At 44.7% G+C, this 17,381-nt stretch overlaps 1 protein-coding gene across 3 annotated transcripts in view; it reads right to left on the reverse strand.

Annotated features, from left to right (window-relative positions):
- Nucleotides 1-17,381, reverse strand: part of MDN1 (midasin AAA ATPase 1) — a 170,033-nt gene that overhangs the window by 19,656 nt on the left and 132,996 nt on the right. For all 3 annotated transcript variants that reach the window (XM_053591190.1, XM_053591189.1, XM_053591191.1), the window contains 11 exons: nt 15,960-16,122; nt 13,819-13,965; nt 12,941-13,067; nt 11,935-12,040; nt 10,947-11,062; nt 9,661-10,122; nt 9,169-9,395; nt 8,461-8,613; nt 7,840-8,009; nt 6,898-7,059; nt 3,397-3,534 (listed from right to left, as the gene is read on the reverse strand). In XM_053591190.1, the coding sequence (XP_053447165.1) occupies nt 3,397-3,534; nt 6,898-7,059; nt 7,840-8,009; nt 8,461-8,613; nt 9,169-9,395; nt 9,661-10,122; nt 10,947-11,062; nt 11,935-12,040; nt 12,941-13,067; nt 13,819-13,965; nt 15,960-16,122 (1,971 nt within the window). The remainder of the gene's footprint in view (nt 1-3,396; nt 3,535-6,897; nt 7,060-7,839; nt 8,010-8,460; nt 8,614-9,168; nt 9,396-9,660; nt 10,123-10,946; nt 11,063-11,934; nt 12,041-12,940; nt 13,068-13,818; nt 13,966-15,959; nt 16,123-17,381) is intronic.

Here is a 17,381-nt window from a genome sequence, read left to right on the forward strand (position 1 = left end):
GTGATCAGTGTCCTAACCACTGAGCTACAGGCACAGAGCCTATTACCTATGTTTTTAACATCTACCTTTGTCACTATGATCTCTGAATGTGCTCCACTGTGAGTGTAATTTTGCTCATTTTTTCCTTAATTTATGTATTTCTAAATAATCTATGTAATACTTAAGGCAAAAAGATTCATTATTACAGCTTTCATTACAGTTAATTTTTTTTTTTTTTGTAGAGACAGAGTCTCACTTTATGGCCCTCAGTAGAGTGCCGTGGCCTCACACAGCTCACAGCAACCTCCAACTCCTGGGCTTAAGCGGTTCTCTTGCCTCAGCCTCCCAAGTAGCTGGGACTCCAGGCGCCCGCCACAACGCCCGGCTATTTTTTGGTTGCAGTTTGGCCGAGGCCGGGTTTGAACCCGCCACCCTCAGTATATGGGGCCGGAGCATTACCAACTGAGCCACAGGCGCCGCCCCATTACAGTTAATTTTTGAAAGTCCTTTTTTTTTAAAATACAAAGGCAGAGGGGATTGGTGTGCTTCCACTTAATGGGCACAATGTAAAGGCAAATGGCACACCTCTTGGGTGTGGGACACAACTTAAGAGGGATTCTACCTGATAAATGCAAATATTGTAACCTAGTTGTTTATAACCTCATGGTAACCTGAAATAAAAAATAAGTGAATAAAATAAAATATAAAAGTAATCAAGGTGGCGCCGGCCACATACACCCAGGCTGGTGGGTTCAAAACAGTAATGACAAGTGCAACAAAAAAATAGCCAGGCCTTGTGGCAGGCGCCTGTAGTCCCAGCTACTTGGGAGGCAGAGGCAAGAGAATCGCTTGAGCCCTAGAGTTTGAGGTTGCTGTGAACTGTGATGCCACATCACTCTATTGACAAAGTGCAACTCTATCTCCAAAAAAAATAAAAAAAATTAAAAATAATGAAAGTAATCAAATCTCATTAGAAGAATTATAAGCTAAATGGCAGGACAAAGTTTCCCACAGCACTCCCATCCTCCAAAACTCCCACTGGTGACATTCTGATGCATCTTTGACCTTTATCCTTGAATACACCAACACCTAGCCAGTAATATAGCTGATATGTATCAGTACCTGCCTCCGAACATCCTTTTAAACAAAAAAAAGATCATACTTTAGCAATGACCCTAAAGCAATCTTTTGTTTTCTTAATAAACATATCTTAAGACATATTTCCATGTTGATATATACAAATTCATCTCATTCTATTTATTATTTTAGTATTGTTCTGCATGGATGATACCACAATTTAAACAATTCCTTCCTGACAAATATTTGGATTAGTTCACAATTATCACCATTATAAATAATCCGTAGTGACTATCCCAGTTTAGGTATACTTATATCCTCACAAACTCTACTAGCATTTACATTAGAAAACACGGGCATTTGGGGAGGTAGAAGTGGGGGGCTCACTTAAGGCCATGAGTTCAAGATCAGGCTGGCAATATAGTGAGACTCCATCTCTACAAAACAGTAAAAATTAGTGGAGTGTGGTGGCACATGACTGTAGTCCCAGCTATTTGGAGACAGCAGTGAGCAATGATCATTGCACTCTTGCCTGGGCAATAAAGTAAGACCCTAAGTCCCCCCCCCCCCACCAAAAAGTATATATAAATCTGGGGAGAGGGGCTTTTTTGGTACATGAATCTACAGAATTTAAAACTCAGCAGATACTGCCACACTGTGCTAGTAGGCTGTTTATCCCACTTAATGTTTTATATGTAGATTGTGCTTTCCTATTAAGTTTACGTGGTTTCTTTTCCCCCCAATTATAAAAAAAGTATATGTTAAGTTAAATTTGAGAAACACAGAAAGACGAAAATGTCGGAGCCAGGACGTCAGGTTGCCAGCCCCAGCCCATGAAACTACCAGGACGTGGACCGCTGTACAAGCTCACTGGGGGTATGGCTCCCCATAAGTGCCGGGGAGCCCGCTGTCTCAGTCAGGTGAGGTTCCCCATCAAGAGGAGCCCGCTGTCTCAGTTAGGTCAGAGGTGCCGAAGCGCCTCAGAGGCGTGGCAGTCAGTCTTAGTAGAGACCCGACTAACTTCTCCCGTGGCTATTTACCCCACAGGTGTGGAGACTGCCCAGCAATGATGGTGTTCTCTCGTGCTCTTACCTGCTCTCACGCTTTTTCATGAGAGACCAATCCCTTCCCCACTCCCTTATTACCAAGATGTTTCTTTTCAGGTGTCTCCTGCACCAAAATAACAAAAAATGACACAGTTTCCCACATGAACACTGGCCTTACTCTTTGGTTTATTTCCTTCCAGTTTTCCATGCCAAGAAGAGAGATTTTAAATTGGTTTGCACCTTTATTTTTATTTATTTTTTTTAAACATTTATTTTCCTGTAATTTTGAAACTCATCCTAGTAAGGTTGACATTTGTTGTTGTTGTTGCCATTTGGCCAGGGCCAGGTTTGAACCTGCCACCCTCGGTATATGGGACTGGCGCCCTACTCACTGAGCCACAGGCGCCACCCTCACCTTTATTTTTAGTAGCTATAAAATTATCTGGAATATAAATTTCTGATCTAACATAGAATATTAATGGTGAAAAATAAATTTTGCTATATTTTATTTCCTCAAGTCATACTCTATTAATCTAAATGACCAATTTAGAAAATCACTCCCAGTGATAGACATTTAAAACAGCAATGGAACAACCTTAGTCCATAGCATCTAAATATTTCAAAAGCATTCTTGATGCCAACCAAAAAAAAAAAGGCAGAGTAAAAAAATCTCAACATGTTTTAAAGATATACAACAAAAGCTATTAATAGCAAACTTTGCCATTACTATTAAATGCAACAGCCAAACATTTTCTGCTTAAAAATACTACTCACAGGGCGGCGCCTGTGGCTCAGTTGGTAAGGCGCTGGCCCCATATACCGAGAGTGGCGGGTTCAAACCCAGCCCCGGCTGAACTGCAAACCAAAAAATAGCCGGGCGTTGTGGCGGGCGCCTGTAGTCCCAGCTACTCGGGAGGCTGAGGCAAGAGAATCGCTTAAGCCCAGGAGTTGGAGGTTGCTGTGAGCTGTGTGAGGCTACGGCACTCTACCGAGGGCCATAAAGTGAGACTCTGTCTCTACAAAAAAAAAAAAAAATACTACTAACAAAAAATATTCTGTAGAAAATTATCAACAAATATCTCCCCATTAAAAAAAAAAAAACTATAAAAATGATTCTTTCTAACATTATACCCACAAGCAATGACTGTGGTGCGAGGTGCCTTCCTGTGCTTTTTGTTTGTACCCACTGCCCAAGCTCCGTACATCACAGTTTAAAAACCATTATATGAAGAGGAAAAAAAAAAAAATCCAGTCTCTGTACACTGCATTATCGACTTCATGTGTGAACACCTACCTGTTCTTCATTGTCTATCTGGTCACTCATGTCCTTCATGCCCTCACCTTCTCCAATTCCACCTCCCTCATAATCATGGAACTCAGCTGCTCCCTCTCCTGCTGAATCTTCCATAAATTCTTTGGGCAAGCAAAATCCCTTCAATAAAAACAGAGAAAGTGAACAGTTACACACAAAAGCAATTAAAAAAAAAAAAAGATTTCTAGTCCTGCCATTGGGGGAAAAAAAGGAATTTAAACATTTAGTCCCTTTTCTAGCCCAGTACCTGCTGGAAGTTCAGCTGACCTTTGGCCATCCTCCTCCTTGGAGCTGATGTTATGCAATGGACTTAATTAAAATGAAAAGCTTCTGTATAGCTGAGGAAACAATATCTCAAAGCAAATAGACAAACTTCAGAATGGGAAAAGATACTTGCATATTATGAATTCGACGAAAGCTTGATAAATAGGATCTATAGAGAACAAGAAGAAATCAACAGAAAAGATCCTATAATTCCATATATCACTGAGCAAGAGACACGAATAGAACCTTCTCTAAAGAAGACAGATGGGGGCTTAGCACCCAGGCTCAGCAGCTAGGATGCCAGCCACATATATCAGAGCTGGTGGGTTCAAATCCAGCCCAGGCCTGCCAAGCAACAATGACAATTGCAACCAAAAAATAGCCAAGCGTTGTGGTGGGTGCCTGTAGTCCCACCTACTTGGGAGGCTGAGGCAAGAGAATTGCTTAAGCCCAAGACCTTGAGGTTGCTGTGAGCTGTGACGCCATGGCACTCTACCCAGGGCGACACAGTGAGACTCTGTCTTAAAAAAAAAATAAAGAAAGAAAGAAAGAAAGAAGACAGATGGATGGCTAACAAACATATGAAAAAATGTTCATCATCCCTAATCCTCAGAGAAATGTAAATCAAAACTACCCTTGAGATACCTAACTCCAGTGAGAATGGCTCATATCACAAAGTCTCAAAGCTACAGAAGCTAGTGTGGATGTGGAGAAAAGGGAACTCTCTCCACATCTGGTGGGAGTATAAACTAATACAACCTTTTATCATAAGCACATCTGCACTACACTGTTTATTGTACCTAAATTTACAATTGCAAAATGTGGAAACAGCCTAAATACCCACCAACCCAGAAATGGATTAATAAGCTGTGGTATATGTACACCATGGAATACTACTCAGCCACTAAAAAGATGGAGACTTTGCATCTTTTGTATTAACCTGGATCAAGATGGAACAAATTCTGCTTAGTAAAGCATCACAAGAATGGAGAAGGAAGAATCCAATGTACTCAATTCTAATATGAAGGCAGTAGATGGGCTAATGCAAGGTAGGGGCTGGGGCAATGAGGCAGCAGGGAGAGAGGAGGGAGGGAGTGAGATGGGGGGTCACAATGTAGGGCACCCCTCTTGGGGGCGGGACACAATTATAAGAAGGTCTTTATCTAACAAATGCAATCAGTGCAACCTAATTCTTTGTACCCTCAATGAATCCCCCCCCCCAAAGAGTTGTTGTTATGCAGTTGCAGAACTTATTATCAGATGTAATACATGAGGTTTTGACTTTGTAGAGGCTGCTGGCATGTGGTAATCTGTCACTTTGCCAAGACAATAAATTGAAGTATACCAAGGGACAGAATTTAGGAGCGAGTCATTGAGGGCAGAGCAAATTCCAGACAGAACACAGTCCGACATAGTAACAACCATAAAGTGTTGACAAAACTGTGCTTCACATCCGAAAATAGCTTACAAAGAAAAAAACTACTAGCCCGTAGGACTGAAATACATAGAAAAAGAAGTAGGAGAAAGCAGTGGCTCTTGAATCAGAAATCTTCTTTTATTTTGTTGAGACAGGGTCTTGCTATGTTGCCCAGGCATGTCACAAATTCCTGGGCATAAGCAATCCTCCTACCTTAATTTACTCAATCCCTGAGTCACTGGGATTACAGGTGCATGCCACTGCACCTGGCTCAGACATTTTATGAGAGAAAAGATTTTCATCCATCTGTGGATGAGAATGTACTAGTAAGTTGTCAACTAAAGAATGAAGGTCCAAGCCCTCTAACCCTGGATTTTGACTTGGTTACACAGAAACAGCATCCACATAGATCAAATGCTGTAATCACAGCCTCCATCTATTATCTTAGCACTGATAAAGGAACAGCAAACTCACTTTATAATACATATTTTGGGAAAGTTGATGGTTAACTACCTTAATTCTCTTGTTGAGCTACGTTATTTGAAATGAGATGTGTCTAGATATGGACAGAGAAAAGAGTCCACACTGGAGAAGGTTTCAGATGCTCTTCCCAGGATATGTCACTGCAGCAGCTGCAACTGACACAGCCCCTGGGACTCCAGCATTCTGCACACATGACAAGAACCATTTCCAACCCCAAACGCACAAATGGCAGGCCACAGTCACTTTACACCTGTCAGACGAGGGCAACAGCACAAACGGACCAATCCAGTGAGCCCAAATCCCAAGGCAGCCCCGCCATAGCCCTGCAACTGCTTCCGCACACCGTGTGCTCCAGGAGTGAGGAGGGAGAAGAGGGGCCACCAGACAGAGGGTGAGGCCCAGACTCACTCGTTTTCCAATTACTCAACAGATACACATATTAATTCTCCAGACAGGAGGCACTAGGGTGCCTCCCACTTTTAACACTTTTCTAGTATTTTGTACACTCAGAACTAAGAACTATTGAGTGTTTATAAGAAATCCAGACCTTATCACTTTGTAAATTCAAGCCTCTGAGGATCTCATCGGTATTATACTTAGATTTGGAGAAAATCTTAGAACATTAAGGAAGAACCCAAACAAAGTTACAGACTCAAAGGAAGGTGGTCCTCACAGAAATGCTAAGGAGTCTGGGCCTACCTCACTCACTGCAGGGATGAGGGAAGTAAGGCTCCCACAGGAAAGTGAGGAGTCTGAGAACTGATACCGTTATGACTAAACTTACCGTTCCAGGTGAGAGCTGCTGACTTCACCTGTGCCTGGCCCCTGAATCGCAAGGGTAGGGTCTATGACCTCCACAACTTTGGTACACTTCACAGTACTGGGTACATGGCTGGATGAGTGAGTGACCTCCCAATGAAAGAAACCCCCCACCTTCTAAATACCAAGAGCCTCATTATCATTTAATCATAGTTAAAGGTAAGTGGTTCAAAGAAAATTTAATTGCCTTAGGAGTTTATCTTATAAGCCTAACTCAAGAAATACCTATCGATTCCAAGTTGGGAATAAGGAAAGAAAACTGTATTCACAGAAAGCAGCAGCTGTCAGACAGCCTCTGCGTCCAGGTTCCCTGCGGATTTAAAGACTTTAGTGAAAACAGGGTTAGCAGGGGTACTAGACAAGTCCTCAGGAATCCACAGGGACGGGAAATTTCCTCCTACTATTGACATAGTCCAAAATAAAAGCCCATCAAACCAAAGGCTGTTGGCTATGAACATTGTGGCCCTGCTGCTCATGGTACTCCATGAGAGAGTCCTCACCTTCTGGGCGAGCTCTGTGAAGATGTAGGCCAGCACAGAGAGTAGCTTCGCAGTGCTGCGGTGAGTTGCCAAGGACACGGTCAAGAAGAAGAGGAGGAGGTCCGAGTAGCTGGAGAGCATGGGCGCCAGGCGCACCAGCAGGCAGCAGGCCTGGCGGAACGGCTGTGGGCGACAAGACACAACTGCTGCTCACTCTGCTCAGTGGGCACAGCTTTCCTCGGGGATGAGAAAAACCTTCTGGAACCAATGGTTGTACAATATTGTAAATGTACTAAATGTCACTAAGGGCAAGTCACATGTGTTTTTCCAACCTCCTCCCTACTCCAACACACACCAGCTGACAGAAAGTGCACCTTAAATTCTTGATTACTGAAATCTCATTTAGCTAACAATTTGTTTTTTAAATTAAAATGTTATAAATAAATTCTACTGCTAACTCAGAGTTGGGACTGAAGGTAATGATATAGAATAACATACAATGTCATATAAAGTAAGCTGCTTCTCTGGAAACATTACAGAGAGTACAACTTTTTCTGCAGCTGATGTACTATGGGAGGAATCGTGTTATCAGAGGCTGGCCTTCAAGCCTCAGTTAACAGCAGCTACATCCATCATTAACATCAAATCCTACTTGGAAGTATGTGATTAGAATATTAAATAGCCCCAAAAAACAATAGATATCCTGGATTGTTTGCACCTCAAACTTACAAATAGAACCCTGTAGTTAGCAAACCCTAAGGTTTTCAAAGCTTGGCAGTGATATTCCCACATAAAAATAGATCGAGTTTTTAGGGATTTTGGCATTGAGGCCTGCTTTGGGACCCATGTAAATGGGACCAGGGTAAGCCAACTCTGCCTTTGCTCAGCCCACTCTGAAGAGCAAGAAGCAGGTTAAGAAAAGTTGGCTTTCAGGTATGTGTCGTGGGAAGGATGAATGGTTACCGTGTGCTTTGCTGCTGTGCCATCCTCACCACACGATTTCAGCCTCTCCAACAGCTCAGAAATGGCAGAAATTATTTTCTGCACATGCAAAGTGCTCACATCAGCCCAGAACTCATCCTCCAAGAGTTTTGTTAGATGTCCTGGTTGCAGTCTCTCAAAGCCTGCTGCATCTTTCATTCAAAGAAAATAACACCATCATGAAAAACAGAAAACAAATCCTTGCACCTCTATTCACCCAGTTACCTATTTCTCTCTCTCTTCTTTTAATTGGGACAAGGTCTTGCTCCATTGCCCAGTTTAGAGTGCAGCTCATAGCAACATCAAACTCCTAGGCTCAAGTGATCCTCCCACCTCAGCCTCCCAAGTAGCTAGGACTATAGGCGCCTGCCACAACATCTGGCTGGTATTTCTATTTTTTGCAGAGACAGGGTCTTGCTCTTGCTCAGGCAATCCTCTTACCTCAGCCTCCCAGAGTGCTGGGATTGTAAGTGTGGACCACCGTGCCCAACCAACAGTCGCCTATTTCTAACATTTGTCCTTAACTATTTAGCCACAGAAATCAATCATCAAACACAAAAATTAAATCAGATGTGAGTCTAATTTTGCTGATTCCACACATACCATCCTCTTTTTGTGATCGTGCTTTGTCAGTGTTCTCTGTTTTTTTACTGTTTCTTTCTGCTAAATTCTGGATAGCACAGAGGATGGCTCGGATAGCAGTTTCCATTTGCTCTGAAAAATCTTCCACAAACCCTTCTTCCGACATTTGGTTTCCTAATGAATAACATGGCACATAATAAAGGACAGACACCAATCAATTGCTTTGGTGCATCTGGAAATTGTCAACAATACTCATTATTAATTTTAACAAATGGCCACCTGCTAAGCACCTACGATGGCTAAACCACTGTGTCAAGTTACGCTGCATACAAAGGAGAGTAAGACCAATTTCCTCCCTACATAAACCTACCAGTTCATCTCCTTGTATTAAAAGAATCCACCAAAAGAATGGCAACATTTTGAAAATAACAGTAAGAGGAGGTATGAACACCAACTTTCCTGCCTGGGGAAGCCTTCGCCACCTTGTGCTGCCTTCCTGCACCTGCTCCTGTAGCACACTACGTGCTGATGGTCCGAGGGCAAGGCACTCACACAAGTGAGGCAAAAAAGTTAACAGCTGTGCATTCGAACTACACCTTTCTGGCTTAGACCTCTTACGCAAGTTAAATGTACAACAAAATAGAATGTGTCCTTAGGATAACTACACATAAATCCACAAGATAACCTTTCTACACAGGGCTTTTACTCTTACTGAATGACACTCCTTACCTCCTTGGCTGTTTGAAGCAAACAGATGTGCCTTCCAGGCAGTAAAATCATTAATGGCTTTATTGATTTCTTGTCTCACATACTCCAGGCTTTCAACCAAGGCTATTTGTGGATCTCTTTGCTCAACCTCTGTCCCTGGCAGAACGAACAAAGACTCCAGGCCTTGCAAATGACCTGACACCTGGGACAGGCAACTCAGTGCAGAGGAACAAACTTCAAAATCTTTCCTGCAACAGGAATAAAGCAATGCTGAAAAGAAGGGGCCACAAAACACACACCCCACACACTAAACGCCTCTCAACCACCGAAATGTATGTCAGGCAAAACTCACTGTATCTGAAGGCTTATAGCTAGACATATGCCACAAAGAGCTATGCAGGTCCCTGAGTAACAGAGAGCTGAACCACGATTCTCCTAATAATTTTATCCCACTGCCAAACTCTGATGAGGACCCGAGCACACAGAGGAAGGGTAAAGACATGACACACTCACCAAGAATGAAAGAGAGTCTCACAAGACTGCTGCCTAATTCTGTCAATGTCAGCTTTCACCATTTTAACATCTTCCAGCATTCCAGTTAACCTCGTAGCTGACTGCTGCCACAGCTGGTCCTGCTTCCGCATCTGGCAACCAGAGGGCAACTGACTTCCAGGTACTGGAGACAGGCAGCTCACACAAGAGGGCGCCAGGCAGGGCACTACTCCAGGAGGCTGCTCCAGTCCTTCCAGCTGGGGAGCAGACAGCTGGGCACAGCTGTGGCCTAAAGCTGGCCCCATGCCAGGGCAGCACTGCAAGAGCCAGAAGAGCTGCTCAAGAAGGACCTGGCTCTGCATGGCCAGATGCTGTACCCGCTCTGTCCACTGCTGCATGCTGTCCTGAGGGGGGATGGCCACAGGGTAGGCCTGGGGCCCTGTCAACCTGCTGTGAATCTCCTGCACGCAGCTGAGGAGGTTCCTGTGCAGAGAAACCGTGGGGAGACACAATGGCATATTAAACCCTGCCACCATGTTTTGAATTCAGTGTGGGTCTGTAAAATATAGGCTCTTTCATGAGACCAAGCAGGAAGATACCTTAGATAAATAAGAAGTGGCTAAAATGCCTCCTCCAAATTAGTCTGTCTCTATCACTCAAGTCTGTCAGGAGAAGCAGCAAAACTCCCTGCTTATCATCCGGCCCTCAGGGCCCTCTTACATCCAACACAGTCACACCACTGCAGGGACTACAACTATTAGTACCTATAAAAGTACTGTACTTTTCTTCATGAACTCTTAACAAATGGAGCAGAAAACAGGTGCAGTCAAAGTGAATCAATTCTGGAAACACAATGTCTCAGCCACAAATCTACTCAACACACTGTGACAGGCTTCCTGTCCTCTTACACGAATTCTGTTTCCACTGAGGAGTGTCCACATACGGCTCAGCAAATTACCCCTCTGAGACCCCAAAGGCCTAATAGAAGCAGGCTCAAACCTGGCCTGCACCAGGACATGGGGACAACCCCATCAGCACACTTGGACTTTCAGCAACAAATGTCTTATGTCTTTATTCCAGATGATTTTCACTGTCTGCCCTGAAAGCCCACAGGCCCCATTATCCAAGGATGTGTAATCAGAGCACACAAGAAGAGGACCAGAGGCATGTCACCAAAGGCAAAGGGCAGAGCCAACAGCAATCCACCCATACCTTTGTGCCCCCCTGGCCTCAATTTCATACTTGACAGCAGGTCACACACTGTCCGCACCTGCAGCATGCCACAAACCCAAAGTCAGATGACCCACCTGAGGATGATCCACTGTTCGGTTAGTGTGGTCAGGGAGCGCCGCTGTTGGGCGAGCATCTTCATCAAGTGTGCTGAGAACCCCTTACACCGCTCAACGCTGCCCATGCCCATCTCCTGGCAGAGGGGAAGGAAAGCCGAGCTTACCTGCTGCCGGCAGACACCACCCACAGAGGCTCTGCTAAGCGGCTATATCATGGACAACACAGAAGTGCCTCCCAGGGAGAGGCCCTGGGGGTGTAAGCCTCGGTGGGATGTGCAGTCCTCTAGGGGCAGCTCCTTCATCTTCCAGGGCCGTTGTTCTCAAACTATGCTCCCATAGATCAACATGCCATCGACAGGAACAATGTTTAACACCAAAAACGGATGTTAGTGGTCTTTTCTCACTTCACAAAGGGAAAAAAAGACCTGAAGATGGTGTTCTCAACTTGAAAGTTGTTCCACGGGGTGGCGCCTGTGGCTCAAGGGGTAGAGTGCCAGTCCCATATGCCGGAGGTGATGGGTTCAAACCCAGCCCCGGCCAAAAAAAAAAGAAAGTTGTTCCACAATTTGTCTTATACCTCTGGTCCTCCTAGCAAGTGTGTGTAATATCAGTTAGGCATCATGGCTCACACAATTCTAGTACTCCCAAGGTGGAAGGATCACTTGAGGGCCAAGAGTTTGAGACCAGCCAGGCAAAATCTCTATAAAAAAATTAAAAAATGTGCTGTGTGAATGGTGCACACCTGTAGCCCCATTACTAGGGAGGCTCAGGCAGGAGGATCACCTGAGCCAAGAAATTTGGCTTGATGTAAATAAACTATGAAAACCATAGCTCTCTAACCCAAGCAACAGAGCAAGACCCCGTCTTTAAACACAAACACACACACACACACAACTAAGATGCACTATGATTTAGCGCTCCATCTTTTGAAAAGGTCTGGGAACACTGCCCTGGGACAAATGGGAGCTTTCCCTGGGCCTTGCACCCCCACATTCTGTCATTCTACCTTGGCCGGAGCTGTTAGGGCTGCACTGAGTCTGGCATGCCGTGCAAGGGAGCGATAGAAATACTTCTGGCACCCATCCCACGAAGAAGAGATTTCTGTAAGTAGCCTGGAAAAGATATCAACACAATTTACTTAGTTAAAACTGCAATCTCTCATCCAAGATCCTGAAGACACAGAGATTGCTGCATCTAGCCACAACCAAAAGCCAACAGTCTAAGTAGACTTGCTTCCATGAGGACTCCTTCAGAGAGGCACACACTGGTCCTTTACACATGGGTATGCTATACACCCAGCACTGGACGTGTCATGGGAAAACAAACTATGACAGCAGTGTGGCTTCCTCAATGAATTCTTTATCACCATCCTGGCAGTGGAGGCTGGAGCTCATAAATTCTGATGCTTTCTGGTGTCACACAGGTAACATAAATGTTTCAGGACAGCCCAGTACAAAATCATACACAGTAGTGACAGCTGACCTCAATGTGACCACAAGGTGCTTAGGACCAATGTACACTGGACAGCATGCATCCTGTAAAAGGAGGCTGCCACATGAACAAGCAAATTAAAATTTAACAAAAGAAAGAAGAAAGAGAGAGCCAGTATGAAGCTGCAGCCAACTGCTGCGCAAATGGGATTGTTAGCAGATTTGGCAAACTTTCCTAAAAGACTGAAAACCCAGGATGCTTGTGCAAAACTCCCTCACGTTGAAGTCCTATTTAAAGCTCAGGGAGGGACACTGAGCAAACAAAACTCAAAATTGTACTGTACCCAGCTTGTGCAAACCTCATGTACAACGCTGCTGCTAGGAATCTTCATACAGAGTTTAGTGGTGTCTCAAGGATCTCAGATTCAAGAATGTATTGCAAAGGCTGTAATCACAAGGTACTTAAATGCTCTCTCTCGGTCCTGTCACTGACTCTGCACTGAGGTATTGCTATCCCCATTTTGATAAATGAGGATTAAATGAACTACTCCTTTATAATTAAAAAAAAAAAAAACAACATACCTAGAATCAGCCTCATGAGCGTTGCTGATGATGGACAGTGCACTCCGGAGATCTAATGGGTGAAGATGAAGCATCTCTTGAGGATTTTTTGAACGAACCCAGGCAAGACCTTTACGATATGACAGACCTAAGAAATAAACACGTTCATTTAAGCAAAGAAACTGGGCTAAGTATGAATGTGTCCCCCTTGCCTCTTCAAAGCAAAGTCAGGCCTCTGAACAGCATAACCTGGAACCTATTAAGAAATGCACCCTCCGCTTGGCGCCCGTAGCACAGTGGTTACGGTACCAGCCACATGCACTGAGGCTGGCGGGTTCAAACCCAGCCTGGGCCAGCTAAACAATGACAACTGGGCCAGCTAAACAATGACAACTGCAACAAAATAATAGCCGGGCATTGTGGCGGGCACCTGTAGTCCCAACTACTTGGGAGGCGGAGGCAAGAGAATCACTTAAGCCCAAGAGTTTGAGGTTGCTGTGATGCCACAGCTACCAAGGGTGACATAGGGAGATTCTCGTCTAAAAAACAAACAAAAAAAAATGCACTCTCCCAGCCACACCGCACCCGCACCTAACAAGACTGCCCAAGTGTGCCCATTGATGTGTGTAAAGCACTGCTCTCTGTGCTGGATTGGGAGGGTAGCTGCTGTACAGCATGTGGTGATAAAAAGAAACAAAAAGGATTCTGAGAAACTTCATTACAAAAATACAAATATTTGGGAATCATAAATGGTTGATCTTAAGATTTAATGACATTCCAAAACTTTGCCTGTCATCTACCACCTCAGCTGTCTCTGGAGTTTCCCTAAAATCGCTCATGTTGTTTTCCTTCCTGGAAGTTGGTCATTTGCTTTGTTGGGTTTCAACTGAGGACCTTACCAGTTTCTGCAAGCTGTTTGAAGAGGTCTGACAAAGCACGCTGCTTCAGGAGGAGGATGTGCTTGGCTTCTGAGCGCTGCCTCTCCTTCTCTGCAGAAAGCTCCACCTTTAAGCTCTGCAGCTCACTCACCGAAGAAATCACTTCTCCTATAAGGGAAACACAGGGGAAATGGAAATGCAAAAATCCTAATTTATCCTTATTATCCTGGGTAGGTAACAGCCTGTAGCTTTTGGTACATTTTTTTAAGTAATTTAACTAAACTGATCAAATTGCAAAGAAATAGAAAAAGAACACATGGATTTTTGTATCTCTTGAAAAATAACACAAATAAAAGTGGTCATTCTTTTTGATTTAGGAGCTTTATAGTACATTAAGCAAAAAGCACTTAATGAGCACCAACTATGTGTAGTGTATTATACTAGGAATTTTTAATCACTTGAAGGAAAGTTCTGATAAATATAGTATGTATTGGGTTCCTATACTGGAGCTGGTACTTGGTAAATGCTTTAATCTAAACAAGTTCAAAAGCACTTATATGGGCTTGGCGCCTGTGGTACAGCCACGTACACCAAAGCTGGTGGGTTCAAACCCGGCCAAGGCCAGCTAAACAGCAATGAGAACTGCAACAAAAAATAGCCAGGCCTTGTAGCTGGTGCCTGTGGTCCCAGCTACTGGGAGGCTGAGCAAGAGAATCGCTTAAGCCCAAGAGTTGGAGGTTGCTGTGAGCTGTGACGCGACAGCACTCTACCAAGGGCGACATAGTGAGACTCTGTCTCAAAAAAAAAAAAAAAAAAAAAAGGCACTTATTTGTAGCCCCGTTTCACAGACTTTAATAAAGAAAGGCTCACAGAGGGCTAGTGATCATCTAAAGGCCAGCTAATGAGTGGATAAAGTTCCATCTACAGTGCCATGCTGCCTTACTGAGTACATGTGGGTACGTTTAACCCAACAGGCAGCCTTCCTGCTACAGGCAGTGTCCTGGGCTGGATTTTGTGTGCTCCCCAGCCCCCACTCAGGTTAAAGTCCTAACCCCTAGTACCTCAGAATTTGACTGAATTTGGAGACAGGGCTTTTAAAAGGTCATTGAAGTGTAATGAGAGTGGGCCCTCATCTAGTATGGCCAAAGTCCTAAAGAAGAGGTTAGGCCTCAGAGAACTCAGAGTGGAGAGCAACCATGTGAGAACACAGACAGAAGGTGACCACCTGCAGGGCAAGGAGAGAGGCCTCAGAAGAAATCAGCTCTGCTGACCTATGGACCTTGAACCTTTAGCCTTTGAAGTGTGAGATCTTTCTGTTGTGTGAGCCACCATGTGGTGCTTTATCAAGGCAGCACTAATAAACAAACACAGATGGCCACCACGTTGAGTGTAGGGCACCACACGTCCCACAGACGCTGCAGGAGACCGAGGGTAGAGCAGGGAAAGCTTTTGCTCACACAGATGTATCCCCTTTTCAGGAAATGTGCACGAATCTGCGTTTCACTCAACTTTGTCCTCAGGCTCAGAGGCAGTTCACCTTTAACAACAGATAGTAGGCTATAATGCTAACAAGTTTCAAAAGAAAGAGCTCATGCTCTGAGATCACTGGAAAGCCTTGCACTCAGCAGGGGAGGATGCAGAGGAAGAAGGGCCCAGCCGTCAGGCTCTGGAGCGCCCTCTGCAGCCACTGCCCTAAAGGGCCCCAGCCGTCAGGCTCTGGAGCGCCCTCTGCAGCCACTGCTCTGCAATGCTGCGCAGGAGGTCTCCGTGCTCATTGCCCTGGGCAAGATCGCCAGAGACTAGAACTGCTACACCTCTCTGAAGACAGGGATCTGGGGGTAAATCTTGCTTTTCCTTCTATTTAAGGGAGACAACACTGAAAAGGGTGGGAACACTCATCTCTATGCCTCTTTACCCATATCCCCAACCAACAAGAATTGGTGTAGACAGGGCTCTCACAGAAAATGGCATCGAACATCACTACTTCATTAGCAGAGTTGGGAAGTGCTCAGTGGCTCCTGCGTTTTTAGTTACTTGCTTATTAGATCACCAATGGATATGTTAAGACATCAGAAAAGGACATAGGTACCACATACTCAGCCCTCGGGGCCGCTGGGGAAAGTGGAGAGTGAATCCCCCTTACTCCTAGCTGCTGTACCCACCAGTGAAGTGGTCAAGACCTTCCACGAGGCGAGGCAGGGGACTGTTCTTCATGAACGTCACGCACAACCTCCTCATTCGTCTTAGGAGCTTTGGCAAGCGACGCAGAAGCTCCCCTTCCAAGGAGAAAGGAACAGTAACCCGATACTGTTCTGGAATCATGACCTGGAAGATAGAACACAGATTATTCTCACAGCCAGAATGACGGAAAAGTATTAACCTGCACAGGGGCTAAATTTAGCTGTTGTATGCACACATACACACACATCCCCAGCTCTGCAAACACTTGCGCCATTCTCCCCAACCTCGTTAGCAGGACCAACCAGATTAGCATCACTAAAATTAAAACAGACATACTGTGAATAGACATTTATGTTGCTGCTCCCTATGAGATCACTGTCATAAAAGGATGCCCCACCCAACCTCTGTGTTTGTACGTGAGCCACAGAGAGGCCAGTTCTGACCCAGGAACAGAGCAGAATGAGCCACATAACCACTGCCCTGTGGTACTGGGCCACACTGCTGCTCTCAGGGACACAGCAGGCAAACCTGGCCCCACCAAATGCTGCTTCTGTTACCAGTTACCCCTGCCCCCTCAATCTCTGATTAACAGTTCAAACATTAGGAATTCAGACATTACTTCAAGACAAGACATTTTATCTATCAGGGGCATATTTCCATCATTTTTTTTTCCTGAAGAATCCCTAAATTCTTATGCTGTCATAACCAGCAAATCAAAATGTATCAAAATGACAGAAACAGTAAATGACAAACACAGTCAAAGAAAAAGTCACTTCATATCTGCACAGCCATATTATAGCTATATGCTCAGTTTATTATTTTTTCTTTAGAGACGGGGTCTCACTTTGTCTCTTAGGCTAGAGTGTAGTGGTGGGCTCATATCTCATAGCAGCTGTAAATTCCTGGGCTCAAACAATCCTTCCACCTCAGCCTCTCATGTAGCTGGGACTATAGGTGTGAGCCAACCTGCTAAGCTAGTTTTTAGTACTTTTTACAGAGACAGGGTACTCTTGCCCAGGCTGATCTTAAACTCCTGGCCTCAAGCAATCCTCCCACCTCAGCCTTTTGAAGTTCTGGGATTACAGTTGTGACCCAACACATTTGGCCTAATCTCAGTTTCTTTTTTTTTTTTTTTAAAGAGACAGTCTCACTTTGTCGCCCTCAGTAGAGTGCTGTAATATCACAGCTCACAGCAACCTCCAGCTCCTGGGCTTAGGTGATTCTCTTGCCTCAGCCTCCCGAGTAGCTGGGACTACAGGTGCCGCCACAACAGCCGGCTTATTTTGTTAAAGTTTGGCCGGGGCCAGGTTCGAACCCTCCACCCTGGGTATATAGGGCTGGTGTCCTACCCACTGAGCCACAGGCACCGCCCTAATCTCAGTTTCTATGACATGTTTCTGTGA

The sequence above is a fragment of the Nycticebus coucang genome, chromosome 5 (assembly GCF_027406575.1).
Source record: "Nycticebus coucang isolate mNycCou1 chromosome 5, mNycCou1.pri, whole genome shotgun sequence".
Classification (NCBI taxonomy): domain Eukaryota; kingdom Metazoa; phylum Chordata; class Mammalia; order Primates; family Lorisidae; genus Nycticebus; species Nycticebus coucang.